The following is an 18,163-nucleotide window of genomic DNA, read 5'->3' as shown; positions in this document are numbered from 1 at the left end:
TCTCTCTCTTTCTCCACTGTGAGGCTGACGTGCTAACCAGTCGACCACCGGGCTGCCCATATATATTGTATTTTGAGAGAGCCCGGTAGTGGACTAGTTAGCACGTCGACCTCACAGTGCGGAGGTGCAGGGTTCAATTCCAACTCCGGCCTTCCTGTGTGGAGTTTGCATGTTCTCCCTGTGCCTGCGTGGGTTTTCTCCAGGTACTTTCGGATTCTTCCCACATTTCAAAAACATGCGTGACAGGTTCATGGAACACTAATTTGTCCATAGGTGAAAGTGCAGATGGTTGTTCGTCTATGTGTGCCCTGCCATTGGCTGGCGACCAGTTTTATCATCATCTTCCAAGACAGATTGTTAATGTAATTCTGGTACAAACACTCACAGGAATTTCATGTTAATACTCTTTTAACTCATTCACTCCCAAAGACGTTTTTAAACGTCTTTTCAGACTTGGTCCAGAATTGGCTGGTACTGAATGAGTTAAGAGACAAAATGATAACACGGAAGAAACCTTTAAGGCATCTGTCAGCTCCTTCAGAATAGTCCTGGTCAGGCGGTTTCCGTTCATTGCCAGCGTCTCCAGGTGAGGTAGGGCAGCCAGGGTGGGCAGGAGCAGGAGGAAGGCTTCATCGGTCAGCTCAGTGAAGCCCAGCTCCAAGCTTGCTACTGCGGAAGCGTGGTGCTGGAGGTGTGCACACAGACGTTCCATGTCGCGAGCTACCAGAGGGATACCGGACAGATCCAGCGCCCCGCTGGATGGAGGTGTGGACAGCACCGCCTTCAAACTTCAAACAGACAAATGATATGACATCACAGTGACGAATTACACTCTTCTCTCATGATGTAATCCTGAACAGAAGTCAAAATTAACACTTTGTGGATCTCAAAGAATTACATGACTGCAACTCCATATGCTACGACTTCCACATTAATGTTTTATCAGTTAAACAAGATAACCAAAATATTACTCGGTGTCATACACCACTGCCAACTAAAAACATAATCATGCAAGATGTTGAAGTAAAATCTCTCTGGCATCGTTATTCAAAACCTAACCACTATTATCTTTGGACTTTACTTCAGCTGAGTGTAGAGGTGTCCATAATGAAGTGTCCAACGAGTGCAAAACAATCGCCGATCAGTGCACACAAACTGTGGACAACTCCTGATGAGATAAACCGTACTTAGGGCAAGCTTTGATCCTCAGTTGCTCACGGAAACAGTACACTTGTAAATCAGAAATATGGAAGCTGAGGGGAATGCAGACAGTTTGACACTAAGGGGATTTAGAGCTTAAGACACTGAAGTTTGCAGATGAAAAATTGCTTTTGAGTAGCACTTAAAGCTGTAGTCTCCGAGTGCATGGTTTGGCCTATAAATAAACCCACTGGAACAAATAGATCTGGCAAAGAATTAAGTGAGCTGGGCACAAAGGGCTGATCTACTGTTTTGCTCAATGAAGAGGTCAGCGCCGAACACTTTACTTTGCATGGCTTGCAAAACCATATTTTAAACCATATATATTATTCATGCAAATCATCTTAGGTTCTAGTTTAAGCTTGACCCTAATCAGCACAGGCGCTGTAGGGATGTAGGGATTTTATTTTTGTAGATTACATTCCTTGGAGCCCGAGACTCTACACGGAGACGATAAGTTTAACGATGAAGCTGCGGATGCTCGACATGCATACACCCCACATGATAACAACGCTCAAATCACCTCCCTGATGTCACCGCCTTCGTTAGGTTTTATTCGCTCTGCGCTCGTGACGTAACTTGACTAACAGAGCGCTTGAACGGTCTGAGTTTCTCGTCAGAGTGGGTGCATTGAGCCCCCTCCCCTCCTTCCATCCTACCCGTTCACGAGATGTAAACTCTTGAAATTTGTTGTCCATGTCTTGTACATGTTCTGAGGTTTTTTTCTCAGGCTCAAACTATGTTCCCATTCAAGGAGAAGGGTTGGAGTCTGCCCTCCTCTTGCTTAATGTTTTCCTTTCACCTCTAAGGTATTGGGGCGCTAAACAGCGAACTGACAGGCTTCTCATTCTGTCTCCCTCTGCTCATTATTTTGTTTATTTTCCTCTGGATGGGTTGTATTTGGGAAAGTAAATTCCTTGTGTGTTTTACATACTTGGACAATGAATCTGATTCACATTCAGAATGTATGCGGGCCAATGCCGCTTACTCGATGTCACGAGAAGTGAAGCCGCCGCCTAAGGTTGCCACCCGTAAAGTAAAGTACGGAATCATCCTTTGGGAATTAAATGTTGTGCCCCGGATTGAACCAATAAGAGACGATGTTTGTCCCATATTTTCCTCATTATCTCATGCATCTATCAGACACAAATGCGAATACTGAATTTAACATCCATCCATCCATGTTCTAATCAGTTTACAGTCACAAGGGTCATAGGCGCGATGGAGCCTATTTAACCAGTTTTGGTGACACAAGTTTGTCACCATTTAATTTAACTGGGTTGTCTCATTCTGCTGCGATTGGCTGGCAACCAGTTCATAGCGTCCCCCGCCTACTGCCTGAAGACAGCTGGGATAGGCTTCAGCCCCCCCCCCCCCCCCCCCCCGGCCCTTGTGAGGATAAAGCGGATCGGAAAATGGATGATTGGATGGATATCTCAGTCTGAACAGTCAGTGGCATCCCGCGTAAATAGATGTACCTGACTTAAAAGAAGACATTTGTCATCATGTCATGGCACTTCTCTGAGCTGGAAATAACTTCATTTACAAAAAAAAAAATATAAAAGAAAAGAAAAACAAGACTGATTGTTGAGATTTACAACATGGTCCAAACATGACAGAGGCCCAGACAGTGATTCCCTGCCCAATACCACACACACAATAATAATAATAATAATACATTTGATTTATAAGCGCCTTTCAAGACATCCAAGGACACTTTACAATAACAAAAAACACTACGGGTTGAGCAGCGGCAGCCAAACGCGCCAGCGTTCACTCAACCCGGAAGTCAGAAAGAAACCACAAGGGAGGGAGAGGAGGAGAAAAAAACCCACGCTCGAACTATCCTCATTTTGAGGATAATTTGAGTTAAGCAAAAAAAAAACTCCTGCACAAGCATATGACAGTTACAACAGGTCACAAGACATAAACAATGAAGACGGTGATACAAGGGAGTGTATGAAGGATGGTGGGGGACTAGCTTCCGTGCATACTTTCATCAGGGGAAGGTCGAGATAGCAGATGTTGTTTTGGTAGCAGGCTGCCCAAGAATTTAAGACAGCCTTGAGTCCGTGGCTTATGTCTTTTTAGTGGCGTCGATCAGCCGAATCCGTGATTTCTGTCAATATTTGAGCACGGATTCCAGTTTCTCCAAGTTCTTGACCATCTTGCAGAGACGCTCCAAAACCGCAACAGTTTGTGGTTGAGCACAGTCTGAGTCTGGATGTTGGATACACTACATACATAATGCCATATACGACCACTGTCTATCACAGGGGTGTCAAACTCAGGTCCTGGAGGGCCGCTGTACTGCATGTTTTCCAAGTCTCCCTGCTGCAACACATCTGATTCAAATGATCAGATCATCAGCAAGCTCTGCGCAAGCCTGACATTGAACCTGTTCATTTGAATCAGGTGTGTTGCAACAGGGAGACTTGGAAAACATGCAGGACAGCGGCCCTCCAGGACCTGAGTTTGACACCTGTGGTCTATCATGTCAATGATAGGCAAGCTTTTAACTTATTCGAATAGCAAACGCCCGTCAACTGCCATCATATGATGATTTGCGGCTCAGCTCACCAATGCTAGTGGCAGGAATGCAATCTTATTTTATACGACTCGGGTCAATATAGCTGATTTTTGGTGCAGGACCCAACAATATTCATGTTTTCATCCATTTTTGGATCGCAACAGATAACGCTTGCTAGCGTGCTGCCACTGGCAGATGTAAATAATGCATGACTGGCTTTACAAGTGACGTTGTGATTATATTGTAATGATTCCTGTGCATCACTTGCCACAGGATTGCGGGATTACTGTATGCAATGTGCATGTGTGATAGCCAGGATCCCCAAAAGCAATTTTGAAGTGTCTGAAATATTTACATCGACACTTCCTTTTCGTCACTGGCAAGGTGGCGAATGTGAAGCGACCCACCAGGCATATAAAGCACTGGGGAAAACCCTGATTGATGAAAAGTATAAGACATACATGCTTTTATTGCAGGAGCTTATTTGAATTGTGTGGAGGACAGGAAATACACTTTGCAATAGTAAGAGAATAATCAAAAATATAAAATCAAATATGCTCTCTCCTGAGAAGGATGTACAGTTGCTGACAGCTACCCTGTGCAGTGTCGAAATTATACTGAAAAAAACATTCCCATATGACAACACAGAATAGCCAATTCCATTACACTGATGCGCAAAAACTGATGTGGCTCCTGGCCTTTCGACAAACAAGCCATAAATTGATGTCACACAACTGTGGTCATGGTCTAGGTGTGCTAATAGAAACACTGCGCCTTCGTAACCAATGGCACCCACTGCTAAAGCAGTTTCATCACATGGAGCAAAAATGATCAGATTCTTAATTATTCTCAACATACAGAATGATGTAGCTTACAGTTTCCTGTTTGGTTCAGCACAAATGAGTGAGCTAGAGTGTGTCATTAGTAAACTAGCACTAAAGCCGCCAGTAATAGTGTTTATTAACAACAAGAAATGAAAGAGATTTATTGAGTCCCCAGAAGGATTACAAGAATCATAATTATTTTTTCTAGAATGGAACTGTAAAAAATACAAAAACAAAATAAAAACACAAAATAAAAGATTGTTACTTGGGTAAGCAGCAGGAGGCACAGGTGGGTAACATGGTTGATATCACTACAAGGAGGTCAGCTTTCCCCAAGGAATAAATATGAGTCACAGTGAGATGAAAAGAAGGTGTTGCACCTTGGATGCGGTTGAAGAATCCTTTCAGTGTCATTTAACTCCAGTAAATGTATTCCTAGCCAGTCACAGGAAGGTAACAACAGTGTCAGCATACTGCTGTGACCTTTGCATCATGAATGTGGACATGAAATGTTACATTTGAATTTCTATCAGACAGACAATTGTTTTTCTAAACATACATGTAACTGACACAGTGACCAACAAAGGTGTGTTAGTTGGGTGGGGGGTGGTTTGTGGTTTTATTGAAAGATTAAATGAAGATAGATTAACTACATTCTATTCTTTTATTACCAACTGTTGACACGTGTGCCCATATTGACTGTATGCTACCACTAAATAGCAAAAATTCAACTGCCAAATACATTGCCACACCTTCTGGGGCATGGTTAAATACGAGACATTCTTTTTGTTAAATTATATTTAGTCCACTGCGGGTGAAGAGTGTTGCAAACATCCTGAGTCATTCTGCACTTACAGTTGGTGGGAGGCAATCAATACACTTTGTTCGTAAGGCAGCAGGGGCCAGCCGGTCTGCAAGTGTCCAACAGTACATGCCAACAGACAATCACAGTGGCAGACAGAAAAAAAAGGTCATGACAACAAGTCTTTGTACCATATGACAATAAACGCCATCAATAACCAAACATGACAACTCTATTCTCAACACAACACTAGTCCAACACCTATATTCTTCATGATATGCGATGAATATAAACCTTGGAGTGTCAAACATGACAACAAAACAGTACGGGCAATTAGAAAATAAATCCCACGAACTCTTACATAAAAAGTGAGCACTCTACGATATGTGCTAACAATGTTAGAATAGATGAGTTTCAATGTTTGCAAACATTGCCTCCAGGATGCGCGTGCATCTTAATGACGTCACTGTTGTTTGCAAAGACAAGCATTCTTAATTGCCTCCTCAGTCCAATTCTCACGTCGTCAAGCTTGTAACCATAACTTTTGCCGGGTTTTCTGAAAGGGGTGTTTACCAGCAGGACTAGATCTCTATGTATGCTCTTTCCATTCTGACAACCTGCGGCACGAGACTATTACGACACAAGCATGTGTTTTCTGCCTCCAAGATGCGCGCACAGCCAGACTTACCGTATTGGCCCGAATATAAGACGGCCCTGATTATAAGATGACCCCCTCTTTTTCAAGACTCAAGTTTGAAAAAAGACTTTTTGAACACCAAATACATTTTCATACAGAAAATAATGATAGTACATCTGAAACAAATGATTATAACAATATATTTGAGAGAAAAACATGTTATTTTGCCTCATTCAAATCTTAATATCTGAACATTTAAATATGTAAACTAAAGTGCAATCACATTCGTAAATGAATGGCTTCTGGTTTTTGAAATGTAAATTACGCCATAACTTCTCCTCAGCTGCCGGTTAACCTGGCCGATCTTCAACCCACATTTCCCCAGATTGTCGTTACGTTTCTCCATTTTCTGATATCTCCTATTATTTTCTTCTCTTTTCTTTCTTACCGCTATTTTTATTTTTCTTCTTCGTGCTACTGCTATTTTAGTTTTTATTCTTCGTGACAGGGGTTGGCTTTGGCCTGGGGAGTCAAGTTCAGCATTCGCTTCAATGAAATCTGGCGCCATCTAGCGTCGTGAATGGGTATCATGTCTAGACCCCGAATATAAGACGGCTTATTTCAATGCAAAAAACACCGTCTTATATTCGGACCAATACGGTAATGTATGCATATGTCACATGAAACTGATTAGGGGTGTTCACACGGCACACATTTGCTCCGGCGCTGCACCGATGTATTTTGTTGCGATATATTTTGCACCGCAGCAAATTGTGTGGAGCGTTCACACGTACAAAGCCGCTGAGCGTGTCAGCACAGCGGTGCAGCCCCACTTGCGTTCACACGGCAGTTTCTGCAGCGGAGCAAAACGACAGAAAACAAATGAGCTGTCGCGTTGGTTCTTTTTAAAACGTATACACAACTCAAGTGACTACTGGACAGGCACGTCCTTCTCCTTCTCGGTCCGTGCCTTCTGCTCGAGAGTGACCGCCCCCGAAAACGTTAATCAACGATGACTTCAATGACACTCAGAAAAGCAAACACGTAATGCGCCAAACAGAAAATCAAGAGAGGAAATCACAAAATAAATTATATGGGGGGCGGGGGGTTGTGAACACACAACAAAGGAACAAACTACACAAACAACTCCGAGACAGTCCAGTCTCCTACAAAAGGAAAGATGTTACCAGCCAAGTCTTGTGTCGTTATTAAACAAACACATGACGGAAGTCCGACAGAGCATGAAAGCAACGCATTCTCGCCTTACGTACTCTTCACAAACATTTGCTCTGGAGCAAATTTAACCCAGTTGCGTTCACACGTGCAAATTTACATTGGTGCTGCTTCGCAAACGAGCATTTGCTCCGGAGCAAATTTTTAAACCACCTCCCTGAGGTGGATCAAATTTGGTCCGGTGTAAGCTGTTTTCCGGGGCTACGCCGGAGCTAATTTGCACGTGTGAACGCTCTACTGGGGCAGCCCCGGCATAACACCGGACCAAATCTTGCCGTGTGAACACCCCTATTGATACATTGTCTGTCCTCAGTAGTCCACTGTGTGGCTCCTCCCTCTGTTGTGTTTTGTTCCCTTTCCCTTAATTCAGTGTGGGCTGGGCGTCTCACCGACACAACTGCCAGTCTTCAGCTCGTCTGCCACACTCACCCCTTGCAGCGTAAAGGCCAGTCTGAAGAGGCACCCATTGCCAGTTCGTCAGCCAGCTTCCCTGCCATACTCGCTGCTACGCTCAGCCTTCTTGTACGCTTTGGTTTGGTTTCTCTGACCCATGCCTTTTCCTGACAATAAACCAGTACTCAGTTCATTGTGTCTGCCTGTGGGTCCTGTGCTCATCTTAAACTAAACCTAACAAACTCCCCCCAAGGAACACATGGTGTTACCACATTTGGTCTGAAATTGTACCTTCTATATACTGTATGAAGGTGCCATTTGACCATATTCAAGTCCAGAAAAATAGACGAGGTGACCAAGAAGTGACAGCCAGGACAGTGACAGTTGAGCCAAGACGAAACTGATGCATGTTGGCGATGGACCTGACCCACCATCTTTTGTATTTGATGGCACCCCGTCCACTTTGTCTCCACCTTTAAATATCTTGGCTCGACAATGACGAACAATGGAGACCTGAAAACAGAGGTCGACCCTCGCCGCGCCCTTGCAGCCTCTGTCATGCAGTCCTTGCGGCGCCACCGGCACATATGCCGGGCAACAAAGCTCAGAGTCTACAATGCCTCAGTCACCTCCGTCCTCCTGTACGGCTCCGAAACCTGGCCACTGAATAACACTCTTGCGGCCAGGCTTGATGGCTTTGACTCCAGGGCCCTCAGGAGGATCGAAGGCATCTTGTGGACCGAGCACATCACAAATCAGGCTCTAAGAGACAAAACCAAACAGCCACCAGCCCCCGTCTTGCAGCAATGCGGCGAGTGCGATGGTATGGCCATGTCATCCGCCTGACCCAGGAACACCCAACCCGCACACTCTTGGCCTTCAACCCCCAGCAAGCTGGCTGGAGACGACCCAGAAGTGCCCCCCGCACTCGCTGGATGGACACAATAGCCCTGGACCTTGGGGCCTGCAATGTGACCCTGGAACAAAGTCAACACCTTGCCCACAACAGATCCAGATGGAGAGACCTGGTTGCAATGGTTGGCTCTACGCGGCATGAAGTGCAAGAGGACCAAAGAAAGAAGAAGAAAGAAAGAAGTAAAGACCAAGAAGTTTAGGCAGCGGTAGGGAACTCCGGTTCCTCAAGAACATGTTTAACTTGACTTCCCCTTTAAGCAAACGTAGCTACCCCTGCATGCCCCTGCGCACAGAGACCGCTTAAGATCCTTCATCGCACCTTTGTACCTTCCAGCTGCACACTACTGAGAGGACTGTTGTGAAGCAGCTCCCCCCGAAATGGCAATAATGCTCATATGAGACTGACAAGATCGGGTCACATAATGAGGACAAACTGGTGGAGCTGCTCCCCAGGCTCGTTGACGCATAGCATCATGCCTGAACTCCGTTGAGTCTTTTGTGAAAGAAATTCAAGTGCTCAGACCAAGATGAAAACTTTCGGCACCTTTCAACACGTGAACAACTCTATTTAGGAGCCTGAGAGCTGCAGTAAACAGATCCACCAGATACAATTTGTTTTTGTCAACCAAGCAAATAAACAACAGTGCAGCTCTACCCATGGCAAATTACAACTTCATCTAGATTGGATTTGCTCACCCTCATTAGTCCCACAATGGGGGAATTTGTGATCTAATCTAATCTAATGAGGTGTTGCGTTACAATTTTACATCAGAGGCCTTTACAGTCACTCATCAGTCAAGAAATATAAATTACTGAGATGACTCTACGCAAACTGCAGCTCTCCTAAAAAAAATGTACATTTTCAAAGTGATTAACATCGCTAGCCTACAAATACTCAAGTTCATCGGCATTCTATTTGAAGACCTTATTTATTTCAACACACTGCTTTCAAACGCATTTTCTCATTTACAAAATGTTGCCATAACAACATGTGCAACCCGTGCGAAACGAGAATGCCGACGCTTTTCATCACAAAGTTTTACAATAGAAATCGCACACACTTGCCCGTCAGGATGCTGTGGTGGGATGTAAGTCATTATTATGTTCATACATGTTCCACAGTGTGCAAGGACGACATTTATATTTGCGTCTCCCATAAAAAAGACACAGTCTCATGATGCCTTGAGAGTGAAAGGAGCCCAGTCTTGCCTCTCGCTTACACCTGCGACGTGGAATTAATTAAAGGCTGCTCATCAGTGCAGAATAATTTCACATAATCTTTGCACCCTTTTTTTTTTAAATCTGATATTGTGATTACTGTCACCACTGCTATCTGCTCACACCAGGATGCATTTGTCAGGAAGACTGCATGTTTGCACGTTAAAAATAGTTGCTGGTCTCAGGTTTTGGTGTAGTATTCAAATTCATTTTTTGTGTTACACTGTATAAGAAAAGTAAGATCTCATCTGAATATGCATCCATTTTCTAGAGCACAATTTCGCATGCACAGCCTAAAACGGAGCATCGCAACTGACACGCATTGGTCAAGAATGTAAAGCCCACAGTGTTCAGCCATGTGCTTGTCTAAAAACGTAATCATTATGATGATAGGAGCCTGGCGGTGGGACACAAATCAACATTCTCTGATGTCTTTGCATGTCTTAGGACATTTTACCCCAAGCTCTTTCAAAGCCACATGCATGTACATTTCCATTTGTTTTAAAACCTGCCCCAAAATTTCATGGCTGAAAAGCGGCTTGTTCAAATTGTTATGCATCAGTTAGAGTTAGTAAGGCTCTTACTCTAAAAAAAGAAGGATAATTCCCTGAAAGATCAGTTAAAGCAGTACTTCGGAATCTGTCTTTTAATTTGAGCTAATTTGGCCATGTTGGATGTGAAGTGCTTTGAAGTTTCAAGGAATGCTTTAAGTTGGAAGACGCATGGTGAAAAGTTGTGGCCTCTACAAAGATACACATTTGACCAATTCCTGGGGGAGTAAACTACAGTGGTACCTCTACTTCTAAAATTAATTGGTTATGGAAGAAATGTCTTAATGAAAAATTTAAGTAGAGACGCATTTTGCATTTAAGTGGCCTAATGTGTTCCAAGACCCCCCAAATTCAGACATCAATGTTTTCTAAAGCATACAAATGCATCACATTTTGTAACAAATACATGTCACAATTAGATTATTGCACAATAAATGAGAGTTGTCCATAATGTAAAAAAAAACAAAGAATAGAGTAACGAATAAAAATGATGGTTGTTTAACTTTTAACCGCATCCTCATCGTTTTTTGCCCTCTTTAGTTCATGTTCTCTCTCAGAAGTGTTTTTTGCCTGGCTTTTTGTACAGAACTGATCCAAGCACGGTTGCTTATGTCGGCTTTTCACAATCCTTTGAAAATGTCCAAGGCAAACATTAGCATAGTGAGCGACTTTTCTGGGTGATTCACATTTACGTAAAACTATCGGAACGCCTCATGGCCCCAGGGGCGAATGACGACGACGTATATCTATCTATCTACACACATAGACTCATACCGTAGAGGTCCCGCTTCGCCAATGGAATGCCAGGAAGTTGCTCGGTAATAGCCAATGGCAGAGCAGCTATAAGTATGTTACGTCAAGAAACTCGGAGCTGCGAGTAGCAGCCCATACTGTAATTTTAACTTTCGTAATTTGAAATTTCTTTTGTAACAAGAGGCAATATTTTCCTATTGAGGCGTTTTGTAACTTGAAAATTCTGTATGAAGTGACGTTCGTAAGTAGAGGTACCATTGTATTACATTAAAGTTAGGTGACAATTGTTGGCAATCAATTGAGTATGAAAAATAAAGGACAGTGTTAAAAACAAAAGAAGATGACAAAAGGAATTTGTCATGAAAATAATACCACTTGCAGTTCTGACCATGCTTGGGGTTTCCGCTTGAGCAGCCCTTGTCTCCTCCACTGAGAGTGAGGGCTGAGGTGGTAGGTCAGCTGACGACAAACCTTTTCCATGGCCCCCAGAGAGTCACCCTCCTATTGGACGCAGAGAGGCACAAACAACGGAATGAAGCCATGAAGAACAGGTGAAAGAAAGTCTTACGAACAGAGTCATGGGAAATCTGTGAAAAGTTGTAAACTACAGTACACTGCTAGCGATCGTGACAAGAACGACAAAATGGACTTCACACCAAATGTGGTAGTCATCAAGGTTAAGGTCACAAGATTGTTGTTTGTTGTTGTTTTTTTAAGAAGTTTAACAAGTGCTGATCATGTCATGTTCTGCTCTGCCTTGTTTTTGTTTCAGCACCAGCTGGAGTGTTGGGTGTGACCCTTCAGCGGTGTACCTGTCTCGTCATGCAATCAAGCTTCGGATTATTGACCTTATTCACTGTTCATGCCCAAGTGCCATTTTTTGACCTCATGCTCTCGCTCATAGGCGCTTTCGCCTCGATAGATTTCGGTTTTTTAAGTATTTTCTTTGTCAAGTTATTTGTGACTTATTTTATGTTCGTGTGTTTGGACTCGTGTCATTTCGTTTTGTGGACTTCGGGTTTTCAATTGTTCCATGCCGGTTGCAAGCGCTTTTTGTTCTCATTTGCCTTATCTGGCTTTTTTTATCACCCATGGTTTCTGTTCATACTTTCTTGGTTTCTCGCTTTTCTATAAATAAAGATATTTTTGTCAACATCATGAATCTGAGTCTTCCTTTTTGGGATCCACTTTCCACCCGGTCTTTCTTCAGACCTTGCCAGATCGAAGTTTGTTAGCAGAAATGTGACATGAGCCTAGAGGGTGCCATTAAATTTGGCACCATTAGAGCAAAAAAATTGGATTAAAAAAAAAAAAAAAGACACTTATGGTTCAAAATTGTCCTAAATGACTTCTGGCCTTGAACAACAGAGTTGGAGGCATTCATCACTGTTCATAAAACAGAGTGATGCTATCAGTCAAAGTCTAGTCTGTGAGTCGTCTGATTCACGCAGGACTAACAAAGGGAGGCATTATGGGCAAGACATTACTGCAGAGAGATGAGAGTAAGAAAAGCCTGATTTATGCACCATTGGAGCAACTAATTGGCAAATGCATCTGTCAACCAAGCGTGTGTGTGTGTGTCTGATATGAAGCAAAGTTGGGGATTTCAATGCTTCACAGAGCGTTGATTGATGTTTCGCTCCAGCCCACTGGTTTCAGGCTTTGCGAGACGAAATATATTATTTACGATTTAGGCTGCCATTTCATCAACTTAAAATGGCGACTTAACACAATTTCAAAGACAGAATTATTCGGAATGAATCGTGAATTTTTCGGTGCGATGAGGTATTGGAACAGATCATTTAGAATCGTTTAAGACGTAATATTTTGCTGCAAATCCTGTGCTTGCAATGACTTGCATCAAGCCCGTGGCCCACTGACTACACCAAACCTTTTCAATATTCACTGTTACAACACCACCAAATACTTTCAAAATCATTGACATTATTATTCTGTGCTCTGAGTTTCTGGGAACGTTTTGGGGCCATCTGCCGCAACTTGAAACCGCCGCGCATTTGCCGATGCCCCTTTTATTGAGTGATAGAAGAGGGGCTTACGGCACTGGCTGTCATTTAGAATGAATTCTGATTCGTCAACATACGCAGAATGGTGCAAAGAAAATGGGCTGGTGCACACATGTCATGAATCCAACGATGATTTCGCATACTGTATATGCTCAAATACCTTGGTGTAACTGTTTGACATATTTTAGTACCCCTGTGGTTTGCATTTTCAGGAAATTCAAAAGGGCTTAGTGGCTAAACAGATGTTGGTGCAATGGCAGTGAGTGAGTTTCCATCTTGCCAGCTTCTCAATTGCTGATTGTTCACCTATGGACAGCTTTCTGGTTTGCAAGTTGGTCACACGCGAGTCCCTAGAAATGAAAGCGGAATAAAATCCGCAATGTTCCCAAATGTGTTCAGTCGACCATAAAAGTAACCGAATTGGATCCACCGTTCCAATACTTTTGAGGGTCAGTGTGGGAGAACGATTTATGCGTCAGTGGCACACAGAGCCTGAAAAGCCTGATCTCACACGGTCTATCTTTTGTGAACCGTGCATGACGGCAGTACTTCACACACCGATGACTATGGCTCATACCTGTGAGACATCGAAGCAGAGGCAATTTACACAAGACAGAAGAGTGCAAAGACGATGAAGAGAAAAGAATGCAGGATGACAGAACTTCATTTTGAGTGTCACGACAGATTGTCAGGCGTGCTGCCAGAAATGTTCCATTTTCACTTCATTGGTCCAAAAATCAAGAACTCTGCGTGTGTTTGTTCAACATCAGCTTTGTGGTGTCGTTTGCCGTTTCAATTCTCAACCTTTCAACACGTTCTTGTATTGTGTGTCCGACTGGTTGAGACATTATTTCTACCAACCGTTCAATGTAAACACCCTTGAGTTATTAAAGCTGCATCAAGTGGATTGTAACAGAATAACTGAGAAAGATCCTGGGTTGTTAAAAGCAGCAGTAGTGGTATCTGACTGGACCATGTGCTTTTCTACATTTCACTTGGACTTTTATTTAATTTTCTCCCACATCTTGTCATGTTCTGTCTGTTTTGGTTGTGTTTCAGGTGCAGCTGGAGTGAAGGGTGTTTCCCTCCTGCAGGCGTTTCCCCATCAAGTCTTGCCAAGTATTTATAGACTGCCAAGCTGCCTCGTCTCTTGTCGGATTATTGACCTTGCTCGCTGTTGTGCTTCAACTGTTGTTTTCCAGACCTCTTGATACCCTCCATAGTCGCTCTCATTATTCATAGATTCTAGTTTGTAAGTTTTTTTGTTTGTTTTCTTATTGCTATTGAGGCAGCCCGGTGGTCCAGCGGTTAGCGCGTCAACCTCACAGTGTAGAGGTACCAGGTTCAATTCCAACTCCGGCCTCCCTGTCTCCCAAAGTGTGAGTGTGAGCGCAGACGGTTGTTCGTCTCTGTGTGCCCTGCGATTGGCTGGCAACCGGTTCAGCGTGTCCCCCGCCTACTGCCCGAAGACAGCTGGGATAGGCTCCAGCACCCCCCACGACTCTTGTGAGGATAAGCTGATCGGAAAATGAATGAATGAACGAATTATTGCTCTTGATCTGTGACTTCACGCTATTAGCTTCTTGACATTTTGTTTGTTTATTCTCTGCATTTCCATTGTACCTTGCCTTTTGCAAGCGCTTTTTTTTTTTTTGTTAGTGCATTGTTTCGTCTGGCTCCTTGTGACCAGCGATTTCGGTTTGTACTTTGTCGGTGCGCTTTTTTTTGTTATCGTACTTTGTCTGAGCCTGTATTTCCGGAATCCAAAAATATTATTCGGGTCGATCCAGAACCAGACACATCTCCTCTGTGTCTTTAGGCCTCTTTTCCTCCGTATGCTATCATTTACTTGGCCACTTACATTCTGGATAAAACTGATATCAATTCATCTGAAAAGATCCAATGATCCCCGCTCCCTTCAATATCCAGCTCTGCCACCATCCATCCCAAGCGAGTTTGCTAATATCGAATACTTTTCACTGCACTGCTCATTTGTGCATGCCATGTTTGGGGATTTGGCCGTATTTTAGTATGAAAGCCACATACGTTTTTGTACAGTACATGAGGCCCTTAGTGATTTGTTGTTCTTAGGTCATGATGACCAAATGCACTCGTGCTGAACACATCATGTCAGCTTCGGGGCATTTGTGTCAGACCATAACACACGAGCCAGTCAGCATGAAATGCCTTTTTATCTTCACCGCTCCATGTTACTGCCTGCATTTTTCATCTAGTAGGGTAGCTGTCACACTTTCGCTCACTCTGACTCAATGACATCTCAAACTAGATGAATGAACAAACACAAAAAAAGCAGTTCCCTTATGAACGCACACACTTCTACACAACCACTTAGAGCAATTCTCAAATCTAATAAAGTCAGACGAAATAAATCAAGAGATCCGCTGATAGCAATGAATCACTTCGGCCCATGTGGGTGTGCAAAAGAGATTTTACTGCAATTTGCAATATTTGGGAAGTACACTGGTACGTGTGTGTGTGTACGTGTGACTTACCGTCTTTGGGCAGTGTACATATCGTGCCAGGCTGATGATCAGGTCATGTGTGATGGGGTCGACAAGGTTTCTAAAGCTGGCGTAGCGGTATAATACATCGTCCAGAGATGTCGATTCCATGCCCAGGTCCTACACACACATACACACACCACATAGATTGGCTTTTTATACACTTTATGCACTATCAGCCCTCTTATAGGAACGAAGACATTATCGTTACGTAACACATTTCGCACATATAAACAAACCTCATGGCTCACTGAACATGGAAAGAAAACACACTGTCACATCATACACAAATATAAGCACATAAGGCACATAACCTATGTGGACATTGATCAGACTTTTTTTATAACCTGTTGAATTTCCACTGTCAATCAAAACCAGGATATGCTGTATTATTCTTGCAAAGACAAACAAATGTTCTGATGACCTGTTTTGGATCTAATTTGTGCAGCTGTGGCTTATGAGTTGCTTGGCTACTGGGTAAATGGTACAAAATAAATGTAATTATGCAAATACACTCACACAATCTGACACCACAATCCGGTTCGCCCCTGCTTGAAAAATATGCAAACTCCATATACCGTAAAATTACCATTGCTTATCAACAGTCATTAAAGAACGAAGGGGAAACGTCCATCCATACATTATCCGAACCGCTTATCTTCACGAAGACTGCAAGTGTGTTGGAGCCAATCCCAGCTGTTATTGGGCAGTAGGCGGGGTACACCCTGAACAGCCAATCGCAGGGCACACACAGACGAATAACCGTCCACGCTCACAGTCACACCTAGGGATGATCTGAAATGTTCAATTAACCTATCATGAATTCTTTTGGAATGTGGGAGCAAACTAGAGAAGCTGGAGAAACCCCACACAGACACATGGAGAACAATCAAACTCCACAAAGGAAACTATGCCGAAATGAATTATAAAACACTAAAAAACTCACTTCGCCTTGTTGAATTATTGTAGTTATGGTCATTTCAAACTCTACACTTGAATTTTTGAAGACTGTATGCATGCAGCACTTCCGCATTCAATGTCAGAGGGCAGCGAACTTCAGATGCTGGGGGAAAATTTCGTGGAGGGCGCTGTTGATGTGGACTAGTGGGAATGCCCTAAAGTGAGTTCTGTTGGGGGGGGGGGGGGGGGGGTTTCTTGCCTTGCTTGCCATAGTGCATTCTTTGTTGTGATTTTACGACAAACATCTGGCGTGAAAGCATTGTAATTCAGGCGGTTTGTAGAAAACAAAATTCATTTCTTGAACAGTCAGCCTAAAAGGCAACTCCATCACAAAGTATACACAAAGAGGAGATATCAGTACAGTACTGACAAAAGCTGATGCTCTCACTTTATCCACCCATCCATCCACTCATTTTCAACACCGCTTATCCTGAACAGGATCCATCCATTCCATCCATTATCCAAACTGCCTTTTCCTCACGAGGGTTGCGTGCATGCTGGAGCCTCTCCCAGTTACCGTAGTTTTCAGTACAGATCTAAAGTTGGCATTTTAAAAGCAATTCAAATGACAGTACTGTATGTTGAATCGATACCCATCTCCGGTGTGCAATACGTAAAGCCACTTTACCTGTTTGTCCAATTACCGTGATTTTTGTCCTAGTTCTTGTTCTTGCCGTCTTATCTTATAACGAAGTCGTCAATGGTGTACTGCAGGGGTGCCCAACCTTTTTTGTCCCAAGGGCTACTTTTCAAGGAGCCAACCTCCGGATATCTACCAGTCCTGTGTCAACATCGCAACACCCCCCTTTCTTTTGTAATTTTTATTTTTTGTTGTTTGTTTTTTTAAGTTTATTTTAAACAAGGAAAAGTTTGCATTTACATCCAGCCCTGACTGTAAACCCGGCGGGATCAGCTAGCAGCGGCTTCATTTGGGGGAGGGGCCACAGCAGCACCAGCCCTGCGGCAGGAAATGCAGCATCGGGGATGAAACAGCGGAGCACATGTTCAACTGCCCAAGTATCCACAGGACCGCTGAAATGATCCCCCCCGGACATCCTAACCCGACCCTGGACTCGCCCTCAGGATCTGGGAGAGGTGGAAACAAAGGCCAGATTTACCGGAGGTGACGAAACCTGGGGACACGAGCAGACAATAATCCTACAAAACCCCTGACTTGTGTGCTTAACAACAACAACAGCAGCACCAGCCGCTGCTCATTGGGAACAGCTTTAAAAACGTGCCTTCATGCCACAGACTCCAAAAGTCTCCCATAAAACCAAATAAGTCGGTAGATTGTCACTAAGTCACTTTTTTGGAAAAAATAAAATAAAAGCTGCTCGAGAGGGTCTTAATACTCGCTAAATATAGCGTCAAAGTTGGTAAATTGGCAACACTGACTTCCTGTCATGTCATAATTTTTTTTCCTACACACCTCGCGGTCGCCGTGGGATCATTCCGCGGTTGACTGGTTGGGCACCCCTGGTGTAGTGGTACACTCGCCTGACTGGTGTGCGGGCAGCGTGTGATCGGTTACCACTCAGTGACAGTGTCAATGTGGGTATGAATGGTTGTTCGTCTCTATATGGGCCCTGCAACCGATT

General features: G+C 43.5%; 1 protein-coding gene across 1 annotated transcript in view; it reads right to left on the bottom strand.

The window, feature by feature from the left end:
• lrrc75a (leucine rich repeat containing 75A) overlaps positions 1 to 18,163 on the bottom strand; it is a 32,868-nt gene that overhangs the window by 4,653 nt on the left and 10,052 nt on the right. Inside the window, exons 2-4 of the mRNA XM_086126242.1 lie at positions 15,594 to 15,722; positions 11,445 to 11,557; positions 515 to 788 (exon numbers count right to left, since the gene is read on the bottom strand). Of these exons, the coding sequence (XP_085982368.1) occupies positions 515 to 788; positions 11,445 to 11,557; positions 15,594 to 15,722 (516 nt within the window). The remainder of the gene's footprint in view (positions 1 to 514; positions 789 to 11,444; positions 11,558 to 15,593; positions 15,723 to 18,163) is intronic.

Source organism: Hippocampus guttulatus, chromosome 12, assembly GCF_054856545.1.
Source record: "Hippocampus guttulatus isolate MCC_2025c chromosome 12, RoL_Hgut_1.0, whole genome shotgun sequence".
NCBI classification, from domain to species: Eukaryota; Metazoa; Chordata; class Actinopteri; order Syngnathiformes; family Syngnathidae; genus Hippocampus; species Hippocampus guttulatus.
Note: the sequence above shows the minus strand (reverse complement) of the source record. Positions and strands in the feature narration are given on the sequence as shown.